Source organism: Temnothorax nylanderi, unplaced genomic scaffold (assembly GCF_030848795.1).
Source record: "Temnothorax nylanderi isolate EJ_2023f unplaced genomic scaffold, tnyl_v1.0 TNYL_tig0027_pilon, whole genome shotgun sequence".
In the NCBI taxonomy this organism is placed as follows: domain Eukaryota; kingdom Metazoa; phylum Arthropoda; class Insecta; order Hymenoptera; family Formicidae; genus Temnothorax; species Temnothorax nylanderi.
The window spans coordinates 361,065-380,644 of NW_027249089.1; the positions used below are offsets into that span (position 1 = coordinate 361,065).

At 37.3% G+C, this 19,580-nt stretch overlaps 3 protein-coding genes across 10 annotated transcripts; 1 reads left to right on the top strand and 2 right to left on the bottom strand.

The window, feature by feature from the left end:
• On the bottom strand, window positions 1-5,779 carry LOC139770067 (transformer 2). 3 transcript variants are annotated; one of them, XM_071701739.1, is made up of 5 exons: window positions 5,611-5,779; window positions 3,461-3,952; window positions 2,967-3,181; window positions 2,761-2,858; window positions 1-977 (listed from the first exon to the last, which is right to left on the bottom strand). In XM_071701739.1, the coding sequence occupies exons 1-5, from the start codon at window positions 5,623-5,625 to the stop codon at window positions 952-954; spliced, it is 846 nt and encodes a 281-aa protein (XP_071557840.1). In that variant the 5' UTR covers window positions 5,626-5,779; the 3' UTR covers window positions 1-951. The 3 variants fall into 3 exon arrangements, with proteins under 3 accessions (XP_071557840.1, XP_071557842.1, XP_071557839.1); XM_071701741.1 differs by having other exon boundaries at window positions 1-1,595; XM_071701738.1 differs by having other exon boundaries at window positions 1-2,858.
• A 331-nt stretch (window positions 5,780-6,110) lies between these two features.
• Taf3 (TBP-associated factor 3) lies at window positions 6,111-16,295 on the top strand. Of its 6 annotated transcripts, none has more exons than XM_071701734.1 (11): window positions 6,111-6,617; window positions 7,424-7,595; window positions 8,059-8,301; window positions 8,395-9,590; window positions 9,788-10,183; window positions 10,684-10,881; window positions 10,957-11,057; window positions 11,246-11,493; window positions 13,913-14,007; window positions 14,657-14,757; window positions 14,851-16,295. In XM_071701734.1, the coding sequence occupies exons 2-11, from the start codon at window positions 7,430-7,432 to the stop codon at window positions 14,984-14,986; spliced, it is 2,880 nt and encodes a 959-aa protein (XP_071557835.1). In that variant the 5' UTR covers window positions 6,111-6,617; window positions 7,424-7,429; the 3' UTR covers window positions 14,987-16,295. The 6 variants fall into 6 exon arrangements, with proteins under 6 accessions (XP_071557835.1, XP_071557832.1, XP_071557834.1 ...); XM_071701731.1 differs by having other exon boundaries at window positions 6,114-6,617; window positions 9,788-10,390; XM_071701733.1 differs by having other exon boundaries at window positions 6,114-6,617; window positions 9,788-10,390; window positions 11,246-11,358.
• On the bottom strand, window positions 16,000-19,339 carry Not11 (CCR4-NOT transcription complex subunit 11). Its single transcript, XM_071701737.1, has 2 exons — window positions 19,324-19,339; window positions 16,000-19,242 (listed from the first exon to the last, which is right to left on the bottom strand). Exon 2 carries the CDS (start codon window positions 18,854-18,856, stop codon window positions 17,489-17,491), a length of 1,368 nt encoding a protein of 455 aa, XP_071557838.1. The 5' UTR covers window positions 18,857-19,242; window positions 19,324-19,339; the 3' UTR covers window positions 16,000-17,488.
• Window positions 19,340-19,580: the final 241 nt, after the last annotated feature.

The window sequence follows — 19,580 nt, forward strand, 5'->3', positions numbered from 1 at the left end:
TTTGCTGGAAGCTGATTTTATTGGCATTAAAATTCAGATCAAGTCCCGACAAATGGACTTCCGTTATACACTTCTACAAGACCTCAGAGATTTGCAAAGGCAATGATAAACGCGCAGGGATATCGTGGGAAGGAATCAATCCGCAGCATTACTTTTATCCTAAGTGTAAAAAGCGATTCGCGTGTTACGCACCAATCTCCGCAATGTAAAAAAAAGAAACCACAAAAAGGGAAGGGATCAAAGTAGATCGTGGTAGAAACACCATTTATTGACAAAAATGCTATGATAGTCCTATTACCACTAGGTAAAATTCATAATAGACCGAGGTCTTCGTGGAGGAAACGGAGGTCTCAGGATGGTGGAGGGAGAGGATGTGATAAAGGAGGTATACGGACTTTTATCTTTATTTTCACGTATGTATATGTAGAGGTGTTGCATATAAGCACATATATATATATATCTATATATATATATATATATATATATATATATATATATATATATATATATATATATGTATATGCAGTTCTCTAGAGCGAATAAAATAGCGTGTGGCAACCAAACCAACTGATAAAGAATATGATCGGTATAAAGGTCTGGGAGCACCTTACGCTCGTCCCTATTCTACGAAAGATTTTTCGATGAACTTCTTGAATATTTTTCGGAAACACGTTCGGCCCTGTTTTCACCCCCAACCAAAATGAACTCCGTCCCGGTCGGGGGTCTGACGATCAACTCGATTCTGTCTTCGGGCTTGCACTACTTGACGTTTTCTTCTAGGCTTGAGGCTTCTCAGCCGGAAATGAATTGCAGATCATATTCTTTGTCACAAGCAACCGAGAAAACCTTCTGACTCTTGACAATGCGAGCAAGATAAACGTGTCTTCAAATATCTTGTCTTCGACTTTTCAAAACTCATTTTTTCAGAGTGAAACTTCAAACTTCCCTCTATCATCCAATACCTCTTGATTCAAAACCTTATAAACAAACAAACAGGTTAGAGAACTTACTTGTACCAAAGCTCGTTATTATTTTTCTGTTTTTTTTTTGTATCTTTGCGTTTCGTTTTCCTGCTTTATTTATTTAGGTTTACTTTATTTTTTTTTCGTTAAAGAGAATTTTTTTCACATTTTTTAAAAGATCCTAGTCAACGGCTGGAATACAACTGTAAGCTAGAGACAACACAAATATCGAGCACTCAATTATATTCCAGCTCACATTATAGCCTGTATTATTACACAATTGAAACCTTATCTTCATAACATTAAGAGGAAGAGATATAAACTTATGAAAATAAGGTTTTACATCTATTCTAACCTTACTGGTTTTCGTGCAAACGGTATGCTACACTTTACTACATTTTACATTTTTCTTTTCGTCAATAGTGTTATCGATATTGTTTATAGTAGTGTAACTAAAACGCTTGCGAGATTGTATATCTGCATACGGATGCAGGATTAGGTAAGGTAAGAATAGTAATATAATGTGATTTTGTTAATTTCATAATTTTGACCCGTTGAAGAAATATTTGGGTCAAACTCATCGGATCTTCCGAAAGGACCTGGCCTCGCATCACTTGCATGACTAATAGCGTCCTGAAATTCATTAAGCAACAAAAAAACCATGATTGTTTACGCAAGTTACGGATTGCTGCTTAGCTACTACCGTACGATTTATCGAGCGCATTTCTCTGATGCTCCCGTCTGCCGATTTCTTGCTAACTTAAGTGCTTACTTTGTAATCCAATTAACATTACCGTTTCGATTAGAAATATAAGCGGTCTACGAAAATATGAATCCGAAAGAAGTATTATATTGTAAATGGCTCGACGACATTTTTCAACGTAATAAGATATATCGCGTGCAATCGTCTCTTGAAATTAATAATAAGCAGCGTCGATGTATATTAAGTATTTTAATTGTTTTTTTTTATATTTTACGCAATATATTAATTTCTTTTAGGTTTCATAATTTTCATAAATATCTTCAAGAAAGCAGTTAATTAATGTATATAACACAGCAAGATGCCCGGCCGTAACAAAGAATTATGATGAGAAGTCATGTCTTTCTCTAGAAAAATAAACGTTATGAAACATGCGAGAATTCTTCTCCACGTAACATTTTCGTGTAAAGTGTTCAGTAAAACAAAAAAGTGAGTTAAGAGAAATAAACGTACATTACAGTAAGCACCGTTGTGCAAGAAATTACGAAAGTATGAAGTTTTTGCTAGATAATTTGCAGTTTTATACATATACAGGGTGTCCCGAAAATCGAGGATAATAAAATTGCAGCATAAAATTCGTGAAAAATTAAGTAATAAAAGGGCATACCGTTTTTTTTATAAAGTAGTTTCTTAAATATAAAGGTTTAAGGTATAATCAATCGTAAGCATTGGTTAAAAAGTATGATCGTGCAGTAGTATGCGTACAGCGGCAACGTTTTGTTTGACATCTAATTATCTAATACCATTGCACGCACGACACACGGACAGATGACTTTTTAATCAATGCTTACGATTGGTTATACCTTAAACCTTTATATTTAAGAAACTACTTTATAAAAAAATGGCATGCACTTTTATTAATTTTTTTATTAATTAATTTTTCACGAACTTTCATGCAATCTTATTATCCTTGAGACACCCTGTATATAGACGTGTAATCACGTGTTCTAACATAAATTTAGTACAGGGATGAGACACATATATCCATGTAGACAGCTTATATTACAAATTGCAAATTTAAGTGGAGGTTGTACTTACGCGGCGAATAGGAGCGCGATCTAGAGCGGTCGTAACGTGAACGTCGACGGTTGTAGTATGGGCTGGGTGAGCGGCGATAACTTCCTCTGTAGCTAACTCTATTGTTTCCAGTATTAAAAAAATAAAGAATTAAAAAACGGAAAAAAGAGAAATAATGTGTCAATTATTTTTTTGACTTATTATTTCGAGAGGACTGGACGACTTACTCTCTACGTCTCGGAGCATCCCAGTTTCTGTCGTGCAGATGCGTAGGTTTTCCCATGTATATTCCCGGAGTAGGAGTATGAGCACGTTGCGTAATAGAGAAGTCTACTCTGATTCGTCTCCCGTCAATTTCCATGCCGGTGCATTGGTCTTTAGCCACTTTAGCATCCTCGGACGATTCGAAATATACAAAGCAAAATCCTCTAGAGCGTCCAGTCTGTAAATATGAAATACATGTGGTACCATTAAACTGCGCTATCACTAACAATAAGTTGTACTAACTTCTAATTTACACGTAGATTTATATTAATATGTAATTATGTAATATGTAATTATGTGGCCAGAAGCCTTTAACGTATCATGTGTCTCTTAAGAATGAACGTTCTAAATTTCTGGCGCAGCTTTATTGTTCCCCAGTGTAAACACTTTATGGGGACTGTCGCGTACTATCTTAATATATGAATAAACATACATGACTACATCAAGTTTCACATACCTTTGCATCGATAACGACCTGTACTCGTTCTACTGGGCCATATCGCGAGAATATATGTTGGATTTGCTGTTCAGTCGTGAAAATTGAGAGTCCGAAGACACCTAGGCAACGGGAAGGACAAGGATTGTCGCGATTACCAATGTGCCGCCGCCTTGATGACATCGGGCTGCGTGAGTGTGACCGGTACACGTGTCGGTCGCGAGAGTACCGCGACCGCGAGTACGAACGAGATCTACTACGGGAGTAACGACTGCCGCGGTATGGCGAACGACTTCGGCTGCGACTACTACGGTGACCAACGGTATACTTGCTGCCCCGATACGACTTGCGACCGCGTGACGCGGATCGACTACGCGACCTCGAGTATTTGTTGACCTCTTTGTGCTCCTTCCGCTCGCGCGACTTACGCGATCTCGAATGCGATCGCGAATCTCTTAGGCCACCGTCCGCAGTTCGTGGTCGACGGGGGCTTGCACTGCGACTGCCACTTCTCTGCAAATTACAAACAACCGTTACCACAAGTTATATCATGTATATACAAAGATACAAAATTGAATTATCATTACATTTTACATGATAAATTAAATTGAAGAAATGGGACATAAAAAAAATGTGATAATATTTAACGCACATGAATTATACACACATGATAATATTATACACATGTAAAAACATTTAATTTAACATTTAAATACATTATATTTATTTAAGTATTTTTTAATATCTTTTATTTCTTCTATATAAAAGAAATATTCACAATGGAGTTACAAGCAACCAAAGAATTAGTAGATTAAAGAAGTATAATATTTATGATATATTATAATATCTTTCTTTAATCCACTAATTCTTTTATTGCTTAAGGAGGGTGATTGCTCAATCAATATGATAAGAATTAGTTCAAATTTATGGAGAATATTCGTCTATGGAAATCTGTCGTCCATGCCAAAGTGCAAGACAACTGTCTGCATAGTTTAGTTGTTGAGTAATTAATTACTAAAGTTATAGTTATTGGCGCCCATTTATCAGGGCCGACTCAAATACACGCCCCCCGTAGCGTGCTCTACACGAAACAGTTACAATATGCTGTTTTATTTTTACAATTTCATTTTTAATATGCTTCTGAGAATTACATTACAGGTATCATAATACTTTTGCTATGTCGCCCATGTATAAAAGTATAATTTTAATAATTAAATTACTCAACAACCATGCAGACAATGGTCTTCAACTTTGGCATGGACGACAGATTCCCACAGACAAATATCCTCCATAAATTTGAATTCTTATCAGATTGATAACTCCATTGCGAGAATACACATATCTTTCACACACATATAGAAGAAATAAAAAGTATTAAAAAAATACTTCAATAAATATAAATGTATTTAAATGTCAAATGAAAAGTCTTCATGTGTCTAATATTGAAATGTTAAGCAATATTTAAAACTTACGATAAATTTGCAAATGGAAAACAGAATGTTCAATGTCTAAGAGGACAGAACTGAGTTCTTCAATAGTAATGTAAGCTTATTCCAAAAGATAACTTGTAACTTTCCAAGGTATGACAATGTTTTTGGCATTCTGTATAAACAAATATATCACAAGCTAATAAAGACAAATAAAGAACTTCTCGTAGGTTGAACTTCAGATCAAAAAGCCTTTGCGGAAACATTTCATTTTCATCAGAATAAATACATATCTATACAAATCTAACCTAGAAGACATATATATATATATATATATAATACACATCAAATCAAATTAGAATTAAATTTTATATATAGCGAATGTTACCAACGGTAACAATCGCACATATTCTAAACATATGAGCGCGACCGACCAATCGCGATTCAGCTATTCACGTTTATAACCTTATAAAGCGCTTTCGCCGAGATTGAAATCATCGTCGGCGAATCGTCGGGAATTCGATATTGCACTTCTTTTTCAAGACACATTCCGCAATTAGCGGCAGCGAACGAGTCGCGCGAGTCGAGTCATCACGAACGCCGCGTGGTACCGATAATGGCTGGGAGTAGGAACTGCGCCGCTGGATCGATAATGGCCGTGCCGAGTCGCGTTAATTTCGTCGCGTTTCACGCGACGGCGGTTCGCGAGTCGTTGCGCGAGGATCCGCGACGCTCGGTACTCACCTCGATATCGCTCATCGCCAAAGTCCCTCGACCGTGGATCTGTGTCGGACAGAAAACGAAATGCGTCGCCACGCGCTCCGTTTCCTCGGTAGACTCGACAATCGACAATAATATGGCGTAAAGCCTCGTCGCAGGAAACGCCGGGCCCCGCAGTCCGCACACGAATGAACACACCAACATCCGGCGGCGTTACCATGGCAACGTGGACGCGTCGCGGTCGGTCGCGGTCCGTCTGTTTCTTTCAGCTGCACTCGCTGAACTGGTGCAACATAGTGCAATAAGTTAGAATGAAACAAATATATTTTCTTTCATTCCAACTTATTGCACTTTAGTTCAGAAGTGCAGCGAAAACGAACAGGCCTAGTTTCACACGGCGCGTGCGCACGGAACCGTGGCGACGCCTGGGTACTTTGTTAAAATCTAGTGACTTTAGCGGCGAGATCACTGCGCCCATGATGACTGCGCAGTGCGCGCGCCGGCCTGCGTCCGCGCCGCTCGCGGGAGTCGCGGGAAAGGAGGGCACGGGTCCACGGGGGAACAGACGGGAATGACGGGAACGGCAAGGAATGGCGGCTAGCGGCTAGCGTATCTCGCGATACGTTTACAACGCGCATTGTGTCTCTCTCTTTCTCTCTCTTTCTCTATCGCGAGTTCTGGGTGTCGAGGGACGTTCACGTTAACGTTAAGCACGTCAACTATGTGACGGTCCGGCTGAGAAGGCCGGAAGAGAGAGATATTCTCCCGCTGTCGCGTACGTTGACGCGCGCGCGTCCAGGTGAGGGAACGTACACTTGTCCCCTATCGCGGTTTCATTCTTTTCCTCCCTCGAGCTTGTGGCTTGTGGCGGATTAAAAACATCCCTGAAGATATATCCGCTGGCCTCCGAGCAGTCCGAGCCTGTGCAGCGACGCTGTCGCTCAGTTGGCACGTACGAATCTCCGGTCTCCGCAGCGTCGTGATTGCTCCGGCCAGCGTTGGTTACGATAACTGTTGGCGATCACGTAACGGTACAATTTTTTATGTCCCAATATTTATTTTTAATAATTAAATTCGTTGATTCTATTCAAGTGTCATTATATACGTACTGCTTTGGTTTTCGCTTTGTTTTGTGTATATACTGGTTACTATGTAGTATTGAATTGGCATATATATACAGTTTACAGAGGAATGTACTATTCTTAACCTCGTTGCCTTACAATCTCTTGTGACTGTGGACATGGTTGTCGGTTGGATTGTCAAGATAAATAGAAACGTTCAGTCAGTATGTTTAATTTGTCTCCGATGATTATTATGTATTGCATATATGTATATATGGAATATTGGATAGCTCAACGTTATAGCAGTTACTTGTCCAGCAAAAGATCTAGATTTGATTCTCAGATGATTTAGAATTTTATCTGAGAAAATGACTGATAGGAACTAAGTGTCCTAAATACAAACTTAATTCAAAGATAACTTAGGGAGTGAACAATCTCAGTACTATTTCTTGGAGGATAATAAACAATAATAACAATAAGCTTTGAAAAAAAAGTTTGAGCCTCTAGAATAAAGATTGAATAAGGAGGTTACGATTTTTTGTGCTATTGATGATATATATATATAATTATATAAGAAATGTATTGTAACGTGTCCAGTTATTACACAGATTGAGTTATACCCACGTTTGTTATATTTAGATAAAATCTATACCATTGGTGAGATTATTATATCTAGACTACATTATCTGGCACGAGTTTGATTTGAAATTGTAAGACAACGGGTTAAAAAAAACTCTGCATCAAAATATTCACGTATATTTTCATAATTTTTGCAGGCAAAAATGTCAGCTGAATACAGTCGAAACGTTTTAAAAATAGTCGTTGCACAGATTTGTCAGACGATAGGATGGCACTCCATTAATTCTACACCTTTGGAGTTCCTGGTAGATCTTCTGCAAGAATATCTGTTACGTATTTCCAAGCTCACACATCAATATACGGAAGTTTGTGAGTAACTGTTATATTAATTTTGGCAGTGATTGCCTTGTGTGTTGTCAAGGTCTTTTGTTTTCTTGTCTTTTTTTATATATATATTTTATGAAATAAAAGATTTGAATAGTTTTTGGATACTGTTATCAAAATTTATATTCTTAAAATTTCTTAACATGGACAGATGAGTTATCTCGCGTTTCATATTCCATCGTTAAAGATCGATGACGAGATATCTCGCATTTTTTATTTATCAATCAAGAACAGTAACTCGGTAACATAACGGTGATTTTTAATTGCGAACAAACCATAAGTACCTTAAAAATATTTGATGTAAAAACATAGCTGACTATGCAGTAAAATGTCTGATCCACAATGTGTTAAGAGAAAACTAAATGAATTATTTACTTGTTACACTTGCTGAGTAATGTTAATACATATATAGATATTTTGGATTTATTATATTTTTACGTTTTTATAGTGGGAAGGACGGAACCAAATCTTGACGACTTAGGGTTAACATTTCAATATATGAATATTGACATACAAGAATTAGCCGAATACGTGAAAAATGTAGATTCGGTTCCATGTCCTATACAAGTACCTAAGTATCCAGTTCGACGTGAGAATCATTTGAATTTCTTAAAACCGGGTAGTCGTGAAGTAGTCACGAGACCAGTACACGTACACGAACATTTACCAGCTATGCACCCAGATACCGAAGGTAATGAATCATATTTTCTTTATTGGGTAAACTGCAATAATTATGCCAGTTTACATTAATTTACGTTTTATCGGTAATATATAATGATTACAGAGGAATACGTATCAGATAAGAATGAAAGTTTAATGAACGGCACGGCAGACTTGACATCCAGTAGTGGGACATCGTCGGGCAATTCGAATAATGCATCACCTCACAGTATGTCGCCACAGGTGGTTTTTAAACGACCGGGCGATCCCGTGTCTTTTGAAAGTCCCATAGTGAAGCGGGCGAAGGTTTTGGAGGAGGGCAGACCGTTACGTGAAATAAGCAGCGTTATGATGACCACCTCTGGTTTTTTATCACCCGCGCGAGAAGGAAAGCTACCTGAAGCGAGAACGCCGCATCAGGTCCGATCGGATTCACCGCAACCGAGTTCCTATCCGATGGTACCACCTGAACTGAAGACCGACAAGAAACCGAAGAAGGTTGTGAAGAAAGGTCCCGAGGATCGTAAGCTTGACAAAGAGAATAAGAAGAAGAAAGGCGCGAAGGAATTGTTCAAGCCGGACAAGATCGATGAGAGTAAAGTAAAGAAATTAGTCGGCATGAAGGAGTTGGCCAAGTTAAAACCGTTAAAGCCAGGTGGTGGCAAGGCGCAATCTACCACGTTACAAGAACTCACGGGTAGCAGGCCATCCACGCCGAAGATCGCGTCACCGAAATCAGCCGCCAGTAGTCCGAAACCGTCGAAGGCGACGCAGCCGAAGGTCAAGCCCGACAAGGCGGTAGATCTGACGGACGGCCCTCCTGCCGTCGAAAAGAAGGAGGAAACCGTTGACAAGTTGCCGTCGGAGCCGGATAAACAAAAACTGAATATATTCAAGAAGATATCGAAACCGCGCGAGGAAAAGGACAAGGACAAAGAGACGACGGAGCCACATAAGCACAAGGAGATTCTTGATTCGCGCGAGAAGTCGCCGGATTTGGCCATGGATATCGAGAATGCGGAGAAGCATGCGCACCGTAACGACGCGGACCCGAAAGCAGGACGCGAGGAGAAGAAGACACCTCATACACCGGACGTGCACATACAGTCGGACAGTGATTTGGCAGACGTGCAGAGTTTATCGTCAGATGTTTACTTATTCGACGACGCTGACATTTCACCGCCGGGTACGCCCAGCACGCCGAAAACCCCCGAATTGAGTGTACCCACGGTACCGGAACAGAAGCGAAAGAAGAAAGAGAAGAGTGGCAAAAAGAAAGAACCTAAATTGAAGAGTCCGAAACAAAGTAGTCCGAAAAAGGTAAGATATGTTTTACAGGACATTACTCATCGAACTACGTGTACATAGTATCAAAAAGAGTTATACGTATTTTATATATTTCTTAAATTAATCGCAGTCGATTTTGTTCCCAGCGATAATTCGATTGAGTATCACATTTTAATATGCTTCTAATTTTCAATATTAGTATATCTTGCTGGTGATTTGCTGTTTTTCAGACGAAACCTTCATGTGATACGACAGAATCGGATATACCAGATCGGCCCAAAACGCCGCAGGCACCCGAACCACTACACAGAGAGCCTATTCTTCCGATCACACTTCCGTTCCCTTCCCTCCCCTTTTTCCCTCCGTTTCCTTCGGCACCCGGTTTAATTCCCCCGATGTTCCCGCGGTTTCCGTTGCCGCTTGGCCCACGAGGTGGGCCAGGTCCTCATCCCGCGATGCCCAATTTACCATTACCACCACGCTTTTCCAACCCACCCGTAAAGCCCGAGGACTTCCCGTTGCCCAAAATTAAACCTGTAGAACGTGAGAAGCCACTGATCCCTCCACCGGTCGAGTTAACATCTCCGTCGATTCTAGGCGAGAATGAGAAGGCGGACAAAGAGAAGGTGGATAACAAACTTACGAAAATGTTTAAGCCAAACAAAGAATTGCCTTTCATGAAAGTACCTGAGAGGGTACTGCCTGTAGGCGTTGCACCGCCTATAGTGTCTGCACCTGTCGCACCAATCACGCTCCCCACACCAACAGTACCCGTCGCGCAAATGCCACCATCGAAAAACCCTAAAGCTGAAAAAACAGAGAAGAATGATATGGTAAATTCGATAAGAGACCATATCTCGTTAGTTAGACCGTATTTCGATTATATTTTATTAAAATATATATATTTTGGAGAAATATCCCGATGAAGATAACTCCTATGCACGATAATATATTCATTTATATCCATCATTTATGCCATATAATTACTACGCTCTATCTTAATCAATTTATCTAGTAGTTTTTACGCATATAAAAGCTATCAGATTAATTTGATTAAACAAGAGTATAATAATTATAATTTGATATATATATATATATATTTATAACAGTTTATAACCATTTTCAGAAGTCTAAAGAACATAAGAAAGAAAAGAAGGATAAGTTGAAGAAGAAGAAAGATAAGAAAGAGAAACACAAAGATAAAGGCGAGAAAGTGAAGGAGAAGAAGGAAAAGACTGAGAAACGCGAGAAATTAGAAAAGATCAAGGAAAAGAAGGAGAAAAAAGAAAAGAAAAAGGAGAAAGATCAAAATAAGAAGAATATGGTATTTATATATCTTCCGCTAATAATTAGGATGGTGAATAGCAATAATTAATTTACTATAACTGTGTTATTACAGAAGGAAGAAAAGAATCCAGAAGCTGTTCCAAAAATTACGTTAAAATTAGGTACAGCTTCTCCTAGACCAGCAACACCAGATAATGCGCCTATGAAGAAAATGTAAGTCATAAATAAATTCTTATTATCAGTAAACTTTTATTAGCAATTTAATATAATTGTAATACAAATTTTTTTTTGCGTTGGCATATTTAATTGATTTATCGAAAAAGGAGGTATTTTTATATTACACAATCATAATATGTTATGACACAGATAATCATTGTGTGGTTACTTCTTATTTTTCTCAGAACTATTAAACCACTTGTGAAAAAGCCCGATGAAGAGGTCAAGCGGGAACCTAGTCCGGAATTGGCGAAAATATCGGCATTGGTAACACGACCGCCAAAGCAAAAGTCAGCAAGTAAGAAAACAGAGGAGGGAATATTAGATGGAAGCCCTGCTCTTCCTACAGACTCTTTCTCTGCCACTCTTACTAGCGCGCCACTTGCATCAGTTCCTCGAGCAAAGAAATCTAACTTCCAAAATCTATCTCAAAGTGAGCCAATACCTTCACCTCAGTTTGACAATCCTCCTAAATTCCCGAACCCTCTAGTGCCGCCACAACAACCACCATATTATTTTGTAAGTACATTTTTCACGATATTTACATATTGGGGATTATTCAAAATTTACATCAAGATTCGAGATCTTAGAATGAAAATGTTACAAATAATATTTCACAAAGAAAATCTTTGGTAAATAAATTGAATATATGATCGAATAAATTATTTATATAGGAAATAATAATATATAGGGCTTAGAAATTAATATATTTTTTTTTTCAAAGAAAATTAAAAAGATATTAGCGTTCCTGTTAAGCTATTTTTGAATTTTACAAGAAATTATATAATTTGTCTATTATAACATTGCTGCAATGATAAGAAAACTTTATTTTTATAAATGACAAATAAGTTAATAGATAATAAAACATAAGCATACAAATAAGAAATTTTTGCAAAGTTTTGAAAGTACATTAACTAAATTAAATTAGATTAAAATTTTACAGTAAAGTTTTTTTAAATAATTGTTACATATAAAACTAATTTGGGAGGGGGAATTTGCCTTAAATTTATTACAAACATTTTATTGATATTTTATTCTATAATGAAATAAACCCAACCCATCGATATTGTTTCAAGTATGAGCCTATCCAAAAGTTCCAATTTCCTATTCATGCTATCTATGCATTTACGTCTTGTGGTGACGGTATCATGTTTTCCTTTTTTCCCTTAAACCACGCTCTCTCTTTTGATATATTGTTATGTTGTCCAAATAATGATTGTAGTACACATTCTCTCTTATAGCTATATTTAGACTTACTGTGTATTTTTTGTTGCAATTATTACCTTACTCACTTTCTCTTTTTCTTTCTTTGAGTTTAGTGCTCATATTTCCATTTCTTATATTCTATTAGATCTATTCTAAGAATATCTTATATTCTTAGAGTCTTAAATATTTCTTTAGTTTTAATTTTCAGAAATTGAATTAATCGCTTATTTTGCCATTCTACTTTCACCATTCTGCCTCGCAAGACTTCTTTTGTACAAAGAGCTTTTCAGAAAAGATATTTTTATATAATTAGTGAATTTAAATAATCTCAAGTCACAGTATACAAGTTACAAAGTACTATTCAGTTCATATATCTTGTGATACAGAAATAAATTTTAGAAATAATATTCTTTAGGAAAAGTTATACTGATTCGTAAATTTGATAGTTTCTTTATTCGATTTATTATATTTTTCAATATTCTGAATATACAATCTTTTCTGAGTAGCTGCATCTTGAGTTTGCCATTTGTAGAATTGATTGCTGCATTTATGTAAATATAGATATAATTTTTTATAAAAAAATAAATAATATTAACTTAGAAAATTAATTTAATCATGTATTTTAAGAATAAGAAAGCATTTATCGTCATCATTTTATCATCCATTATATATATATATATATATATATTATATACATATATGTATATGTATATGTATATGTATATACATACGATATACAATATGGTATACTTGTCTCTTCTTCTTATTATTACAAATTTGAGTGATTACAGTGTAATTATAAAAATAACGTTCTGACAGATTTAATGAACGAATATCTGTTGTCGCAGTATAAATGCAATATTGCAAATTTTATAGAGGCATTACTCTAAAACTATGTACCATAATCAGTATCAATTAATGCCTTTAACACACAGGATGCCATCGTTTTATCTTTAACGTTAATGTATGTTTAACTAAATTATCGTAAATTTGATATTTTACTTATATTTCATATGTCAGTATACAGCTTAAAGTTACAAGCAGTGCCGGTTACTAATATACAATTTATTCTTGACATTTCCGTACATGCTGAAGGAAGTAATTTCTTTTACAGTATATTTGTCTTATGTTAGTTAATAATATGCCCACATGCTTCTCGTTAATTTCTCTTCTCTATTTAGCAAGTGCAGTCACATTAGCGCATACATATATATTCTTCACGTATAAATAGTTACAAGATGCAATTGATACTTGTGTGTCACACACTTTTGAATTCGCCGCTTGACTGTTAACTAAGTAGCATTAGAGAGCATGCGTCTTATCAGTTAATGTAACTAATGTAACTAATGTCACAGCTCTTATTTTTAAACCTTTATTATAAAAATTTACTTATCTCAAGATAACTAATGATTTTTCCCGTTCACTTTTCTTCATTTAATCAGCGAATATATTTACGGTTTGTGATTATTGATATATAATTTATTAACGATACACACTAACAGACAGCAGAGAGAAAACATTTAAAAAAAAATTATGTAGCAAAAAGTATAAAGTCAAATCGTTGCATGAGATTTGCACGTTGCATAGAAAAAAAAATTAGCATGAGAGACCCGTTAGGAATATAACCGACGGTTTTAACGGTACAGAGGTGAAAGCAGATCCAGTTCCTAAAAAGGACGATGCTAAAGAAGACAAAGAGAATGGCAGGAACGTGTTGCCTACAACACCAGCCACTACTGTGGTGAGTACGCTTTACACCTCTTTTAAAGAACATTGCAAGGTATTTTCTGTGCGCCGATGCTATGGATAACTAGTTTTCATACTTCATAATACGTTAGTTGCGACGCGGATATGTATATCGCAAAAATATGAATACAGAAATAATGCGCACGCTAGCTACTTTAAATAGGAGTGATTTAGATGATAAAAAGCTAGGACATGATTTAAAGGATGCGTATCGAATGCTTAAAAAAAAGAAGAGACAAGTTCATCTCCGATTCATGTTATCATAAATCATTGTATTACCGAGATACATAAGTCCCATGCATTGTTTAAGACTCATGAATTTCTGCAGCAGTTCACAAGAAAGTACTATGAGATGTCGGTATCTTGTTTTGTTATTAAAATGTTCCTTCTTGATAAGAGAGAATATTCATGGACAACATGACAAAATATATCTTGACGTGAAGTCCACCGGCCAATCCTTGTAGAATCATTCCGTTATCAAGAAACTGCAACATGTTCCATTAAAATAAATATTTCATGAATCCAAAAATGTTGGCATATTTGTTTGAACGATTTTCCAAAACTCCAGGGCGAATTCGTCGAGATGGGTTGGGTTTTATTTAAAAATTCGCCGAGTTCTGTTTATCCTGAGATGAGTGTTACAGGATCGAGGAGGTCGTCAAGTGTGGATATGTCCCGCGTGCGGCAACCAGGATGACGGCTCGCCGATGATTGGCTGTGATGATTGTGACGCTTGGTATCACTGGTAAATAACTCATTTATATTTATGTAATTTACACCGTATAATGTTGGAGTTAGTCGAATTTTGCCAAACTTTGTTCTTTTTCTAATATTTCAGGGTGTGCGTCGGTATGCAGGTTCCACCGGCCGAAGACGAGGATTGGTACTGCCGCTTTTGTATAGCGAAGAAACAGGAGCTGCTCCACGATAAAAAGAAGAAGAAGCGGAAAAAGAAAGTGAAAGTAACGGCCTAGTATAAGTCAACCGGGTCCAACTACGCGAGACCCGGTGTTATTGTACCAAGCATTACCAAAGTCAAAGCGAAAGATAACAAAAGCGTCGTCAAAAGTGTGAAAACGAAAAAGGTGTCCAAGGGTGATGTTAAGATGCAAATGAAGCCGCTAAAAGGAAAATCGATGGCTGCTAAAGGAAAAACTACGAAGAGTGTGATGAAAGTGAAGGCTGTAAAAAAGAAGTAGAAGATTATGTCGTGTAATGTAATTTAAATAGCAGGAATTGTATTTTGTAAACTCTCTCTTTCTATGGGACAAATGTAAATGACTCTGTTCTGTGCCAGCGTACAGATATTTTACGTCTGTATCGGTATTCTGTAGAACAGTAACAATGTTTATCAGTGTTTTAATTATTAAGAAAATCTATAATAATTAAGATACTGAGAAATGTCATTAATAGAATACCTCTGTGCTGGACAGATCTTTTCTTTGGTTTTCTACTTTGTATACATCTATGCATTGTATCACAGACGCTGTGTAGTTACACAATGCGACAAATTTGTAGTATATATTTTCTTAGCTCTATTAGAATTACACATCTTTCACCTCATGCTATATTGGCAGATTTAATATATATTCGAGACACTTTGAAAAATGTAAAATGTCCAATTTTAATGCAAATATGTTATATGAATCAGTTGTGTATAATAATTTTATTTGTTTTATTTAAAACAAATAAAATTATTATTCATATATACATATGAATACCTACATATAATTATATTATATATAATGTATGTATGGCTGTGTGTGTAAAATCATATGTATATATAAATATATACATGTGTACATAAATACATAAAGGCTGCGTTCGCTTTGGGTGCTTTCGTGCTGAAAGCATCACTCCATCTTTTTTCAACATGCAATGAGCAATAAAGATAGACTGACGCTTTCAGCACGAAAGCACCCAAAGCGAACGCAGCCAAAGGTGGTAGGATATATACATTAATTTGCAGATAAAATAAAGAACAAACTACTTTGATAGCGATTTTATTGTGTTATGCTAATAGTCACTTCATTATAATTTATGCATTAATAACTTATAGTATTATAATTGTGTTGCATGTACAAGATGTGAAATATTTAATTCTGAGATGTGTTTGTAATATACCGTGTGAGTCCGAAGATAATTTGAATAATAAACAGAATTCTTGTTAGATCAGTAATAGCAATAAGGCAAACGCCAATTTATAAGAATTGTATCAATCATGTACGCTAATCGAAGTGTTACAATCTGTATAATTGTGTTCATAAAAATGATTGCAAAATATTGCTCGAGTTGATTGGGATCGTGAATATATATTGATTATACGAAAAAAATTATAACAGACTGTAGCGGACATTTGTCATGTCGACATTTGTAATTATGATAGATTGAGATATTGTATATCATTTTATTATATGCATATTTGATTATGCATGTAATAGATATTTGTTCCACACATAGATTTTCCTTTTGTAACACAGTTCTATAAATATTAAAACGAAAGCTTATCGATTATACACCAATCAATATCATGAAAAAATTGTGCTTATATACAAATATATATATATATATATATATATATATATATATATATATATATATTTGTCTGTCATGTAAAACAGGAAGCGAAATTGTATTACTTACGATATTTATTATTGTAAATCATTTCTTTTATACTTGAAGTCTTGAGTACAATAGATAAAAATGTATAAAAATTTTACAATTATAAATTCGTTATTTACATATATTGCAAGGCATTTCTTTATTACACGATAGAACGTCTTATGGAATGTCACCAATATAGAAAAACATCGTATGTCATATTCTAGATTAGAAGTACCTATTTCATGTAAATATATTATATTCTCAATGCTTCATATACAGGGTGGATCACTATAGTCACAGGCTAATATTGCTGAAACTGAACGAGATATATGCAATGCTTGTTTTCCAGCGACGTTTGGTCGATGTTTGGTATCAAAGCGGGCATTGCGTGATGAAATTAATTTTTCTCGTCCGCTTCGATGCCAAATGGTCGCTGAAAAATAAGAATTGCATATCTCGTTCAGTTTCAGCAATATAGCCTGTAACACCTTTAGTGATTCACCCTGTATACATACCTACATATTTATAACAAATTTATATTCACTCCTACATACAACATTAAAATAATATAAATTTTTGTTATTTCCAAGATTTTCTTTAAACCATCTCGTGCAAAAAGGCACGTCAAATAATGTGTCTTTTTGCACGAGATTATTTTTTAAGTACATGATCAATTTGAAAACTTTTCTGCTTATAAAAACTTAATAACATAATCTTACAATGTGTCGTTTCATCTAATTAGATGTATAGAGAATGCGATTTTTTAGGATATTCAGAAATCATGTTTCTTATTAAATTTAATTACCTAATCGATTAATTATATCTTTTTACATGAATGCTCCAGATAGTATTTACAGGCATCATGGCGCATTTTAACACATATCTGTCCTACTTCTCGTAGGTGGAGCGTTGAGCCCACCAGTATCACCGGACTCGAGTTGTTTTAGGAGCCGAAATAATGCGGCCGCCTCCCTGATGCGGCTGAATTCAACACAGAACGCTTGGATCTCGATAAACAATTCTTGCACGTTTATGATCTTGTTCCTTATCAAGGACTGCAGAAACACACAGACAAGTCGCACCAGTCGATTTTGCATGTAACGGTCCTTGATGGTCTCGCAAGTGGATATACAATTGCTGATATACAAATGTACAAATTCCGTCGGTAGGTCCACCGTGGTGGTCAATCTGTTGACGACCTCCATGGAGTGAAGGGACATCTCCATGTTCACTAGGACACTGAAGTATTCCGTGATCTGGCTGGATTGCATTAGCTTCAGTAAAACCTCAATGGCGATTAGGGGATTATTCTCAACCAGGTCCGGTAACTTGGGGGGTGTGAGTCCAATATGATAAACGAGCTTCGGATCCTTGTCCAATTCGCTGATCAAATATTGCTGCTGCGTCAGCGTTAATACGTTCTTGAAGGCCTTGCCCATGAGTTTACGTGCCTCGGCGCTGGCGCAATTCGACACGCACATACTGGTGTCGTACTCGATCGTGAACTGAGTCGGCTCCGTGACGTGGAACCAGGCTATCTCGTTGATGCCGTGATAAATCGGTGGCACGAGCCTCAGGAACTCGGGATGATAGCTCTGACTACACAGGGGCGGATCGCCGATAGTTAGGTTCTCCAGGATATTTTGCACAGACGCCACGTCGTAATCCGTCCCTCTGGAGTGATCCATGTCGGGCAGGATTATAGGATTTCCGCATTTACTTACGGACGGCAGCTCGGACTGGTGTTCCGCCAGCTGAAGCTGCAAGTTGGTCAGATCGATGGACGGCACGGCGGCGAACGAGAACTCGTCCACGATCTGGCGCGGCGTCTTCTTCATTACGTCCTTCTGATTGTATCCCATCAAACTGACGAGCAGGTTCCTCTCGCAATTCGACAGAAACGGTATGTGACCGGTGTGGCCGGGTGGTTTTGAGCTACCGTTGTTGCTGTCCTCCTGCGACTTGAGCACCTGTACGAATACAGAGGCGAAAGGCGTGGAAGCCAACGGCTCGCCACGGTACAGGTCGAACAGCAGCGTCAACGCCACGATACGTTGCACGTGCTTGGGCAGCAGGTCGACTTGCTGCAAGTGCAGCAGGAGAATCGTTCCGACCTTGAAGCGCTGCTCCTTAGGGAAGGTCTGATGCAGCTGATTGCCGAGGCTCTCCAAGCTGGTGTCCAGGTTCTCCTCTTTGAGGAAGTCCAGCAGCTTCACGATGTCCTTCGGATCGAGTGCCATCCTCGCTAAGCGGCGAACGAAATACCTGCGACGATACGCCTCTTCGCCGACGAGACAATACGCATCTGCTTCGTCGTCATATACGTAATGTCATGTATGTAAATATATAAAGCGGGAGCTCGCTTTCACGTGGAAATATCACGCGCGTTCGCGAGCGAAGAGTCCGCAGGCGGATCTTGATGTTGACCCTCCTTATTTCAGAACGACGTTCCAGAAATAGCCCCGAACCAGATCACGGGAACCGTTTTACAGCTGACCGTTTGGCCCAGCTGTAAACGCGTGAACCTTGATGTAGACACTGTAGACTTGGAGTTTTCCATCTGCTTCCTTCCGCTAGTTCCGCTACGCCAGTTTTTGTTTGTTTACTTGACCAGCACTTTCTGCATCTGAACGCAGAAAGTGCAAGTAGAAGGAACAGACGCGTCTGCTACCACCATAGACATAAGAATATATATAGACGTACGTACCTACAGAGAGAAAGATGAGAGTGCCCGCGTTTTGGCTGTACCCGAATCCTGTCGGTATGTGCACGTTTTTGTGGTTCTCTTCCGTGCTATGTCCACGCGATTTTTTTTATTCTCTTTGGAAATAAAACCAAAAAATCGTGAATCTAAGGGCTCAGTCACAATGAGAAAAATAAGGAATAAGATAAAGGAATAAGGGAATGTCGCATCTCACTTCAGTACTACATGTACATTAAAGTGAGATGCAACATGCCTTATTC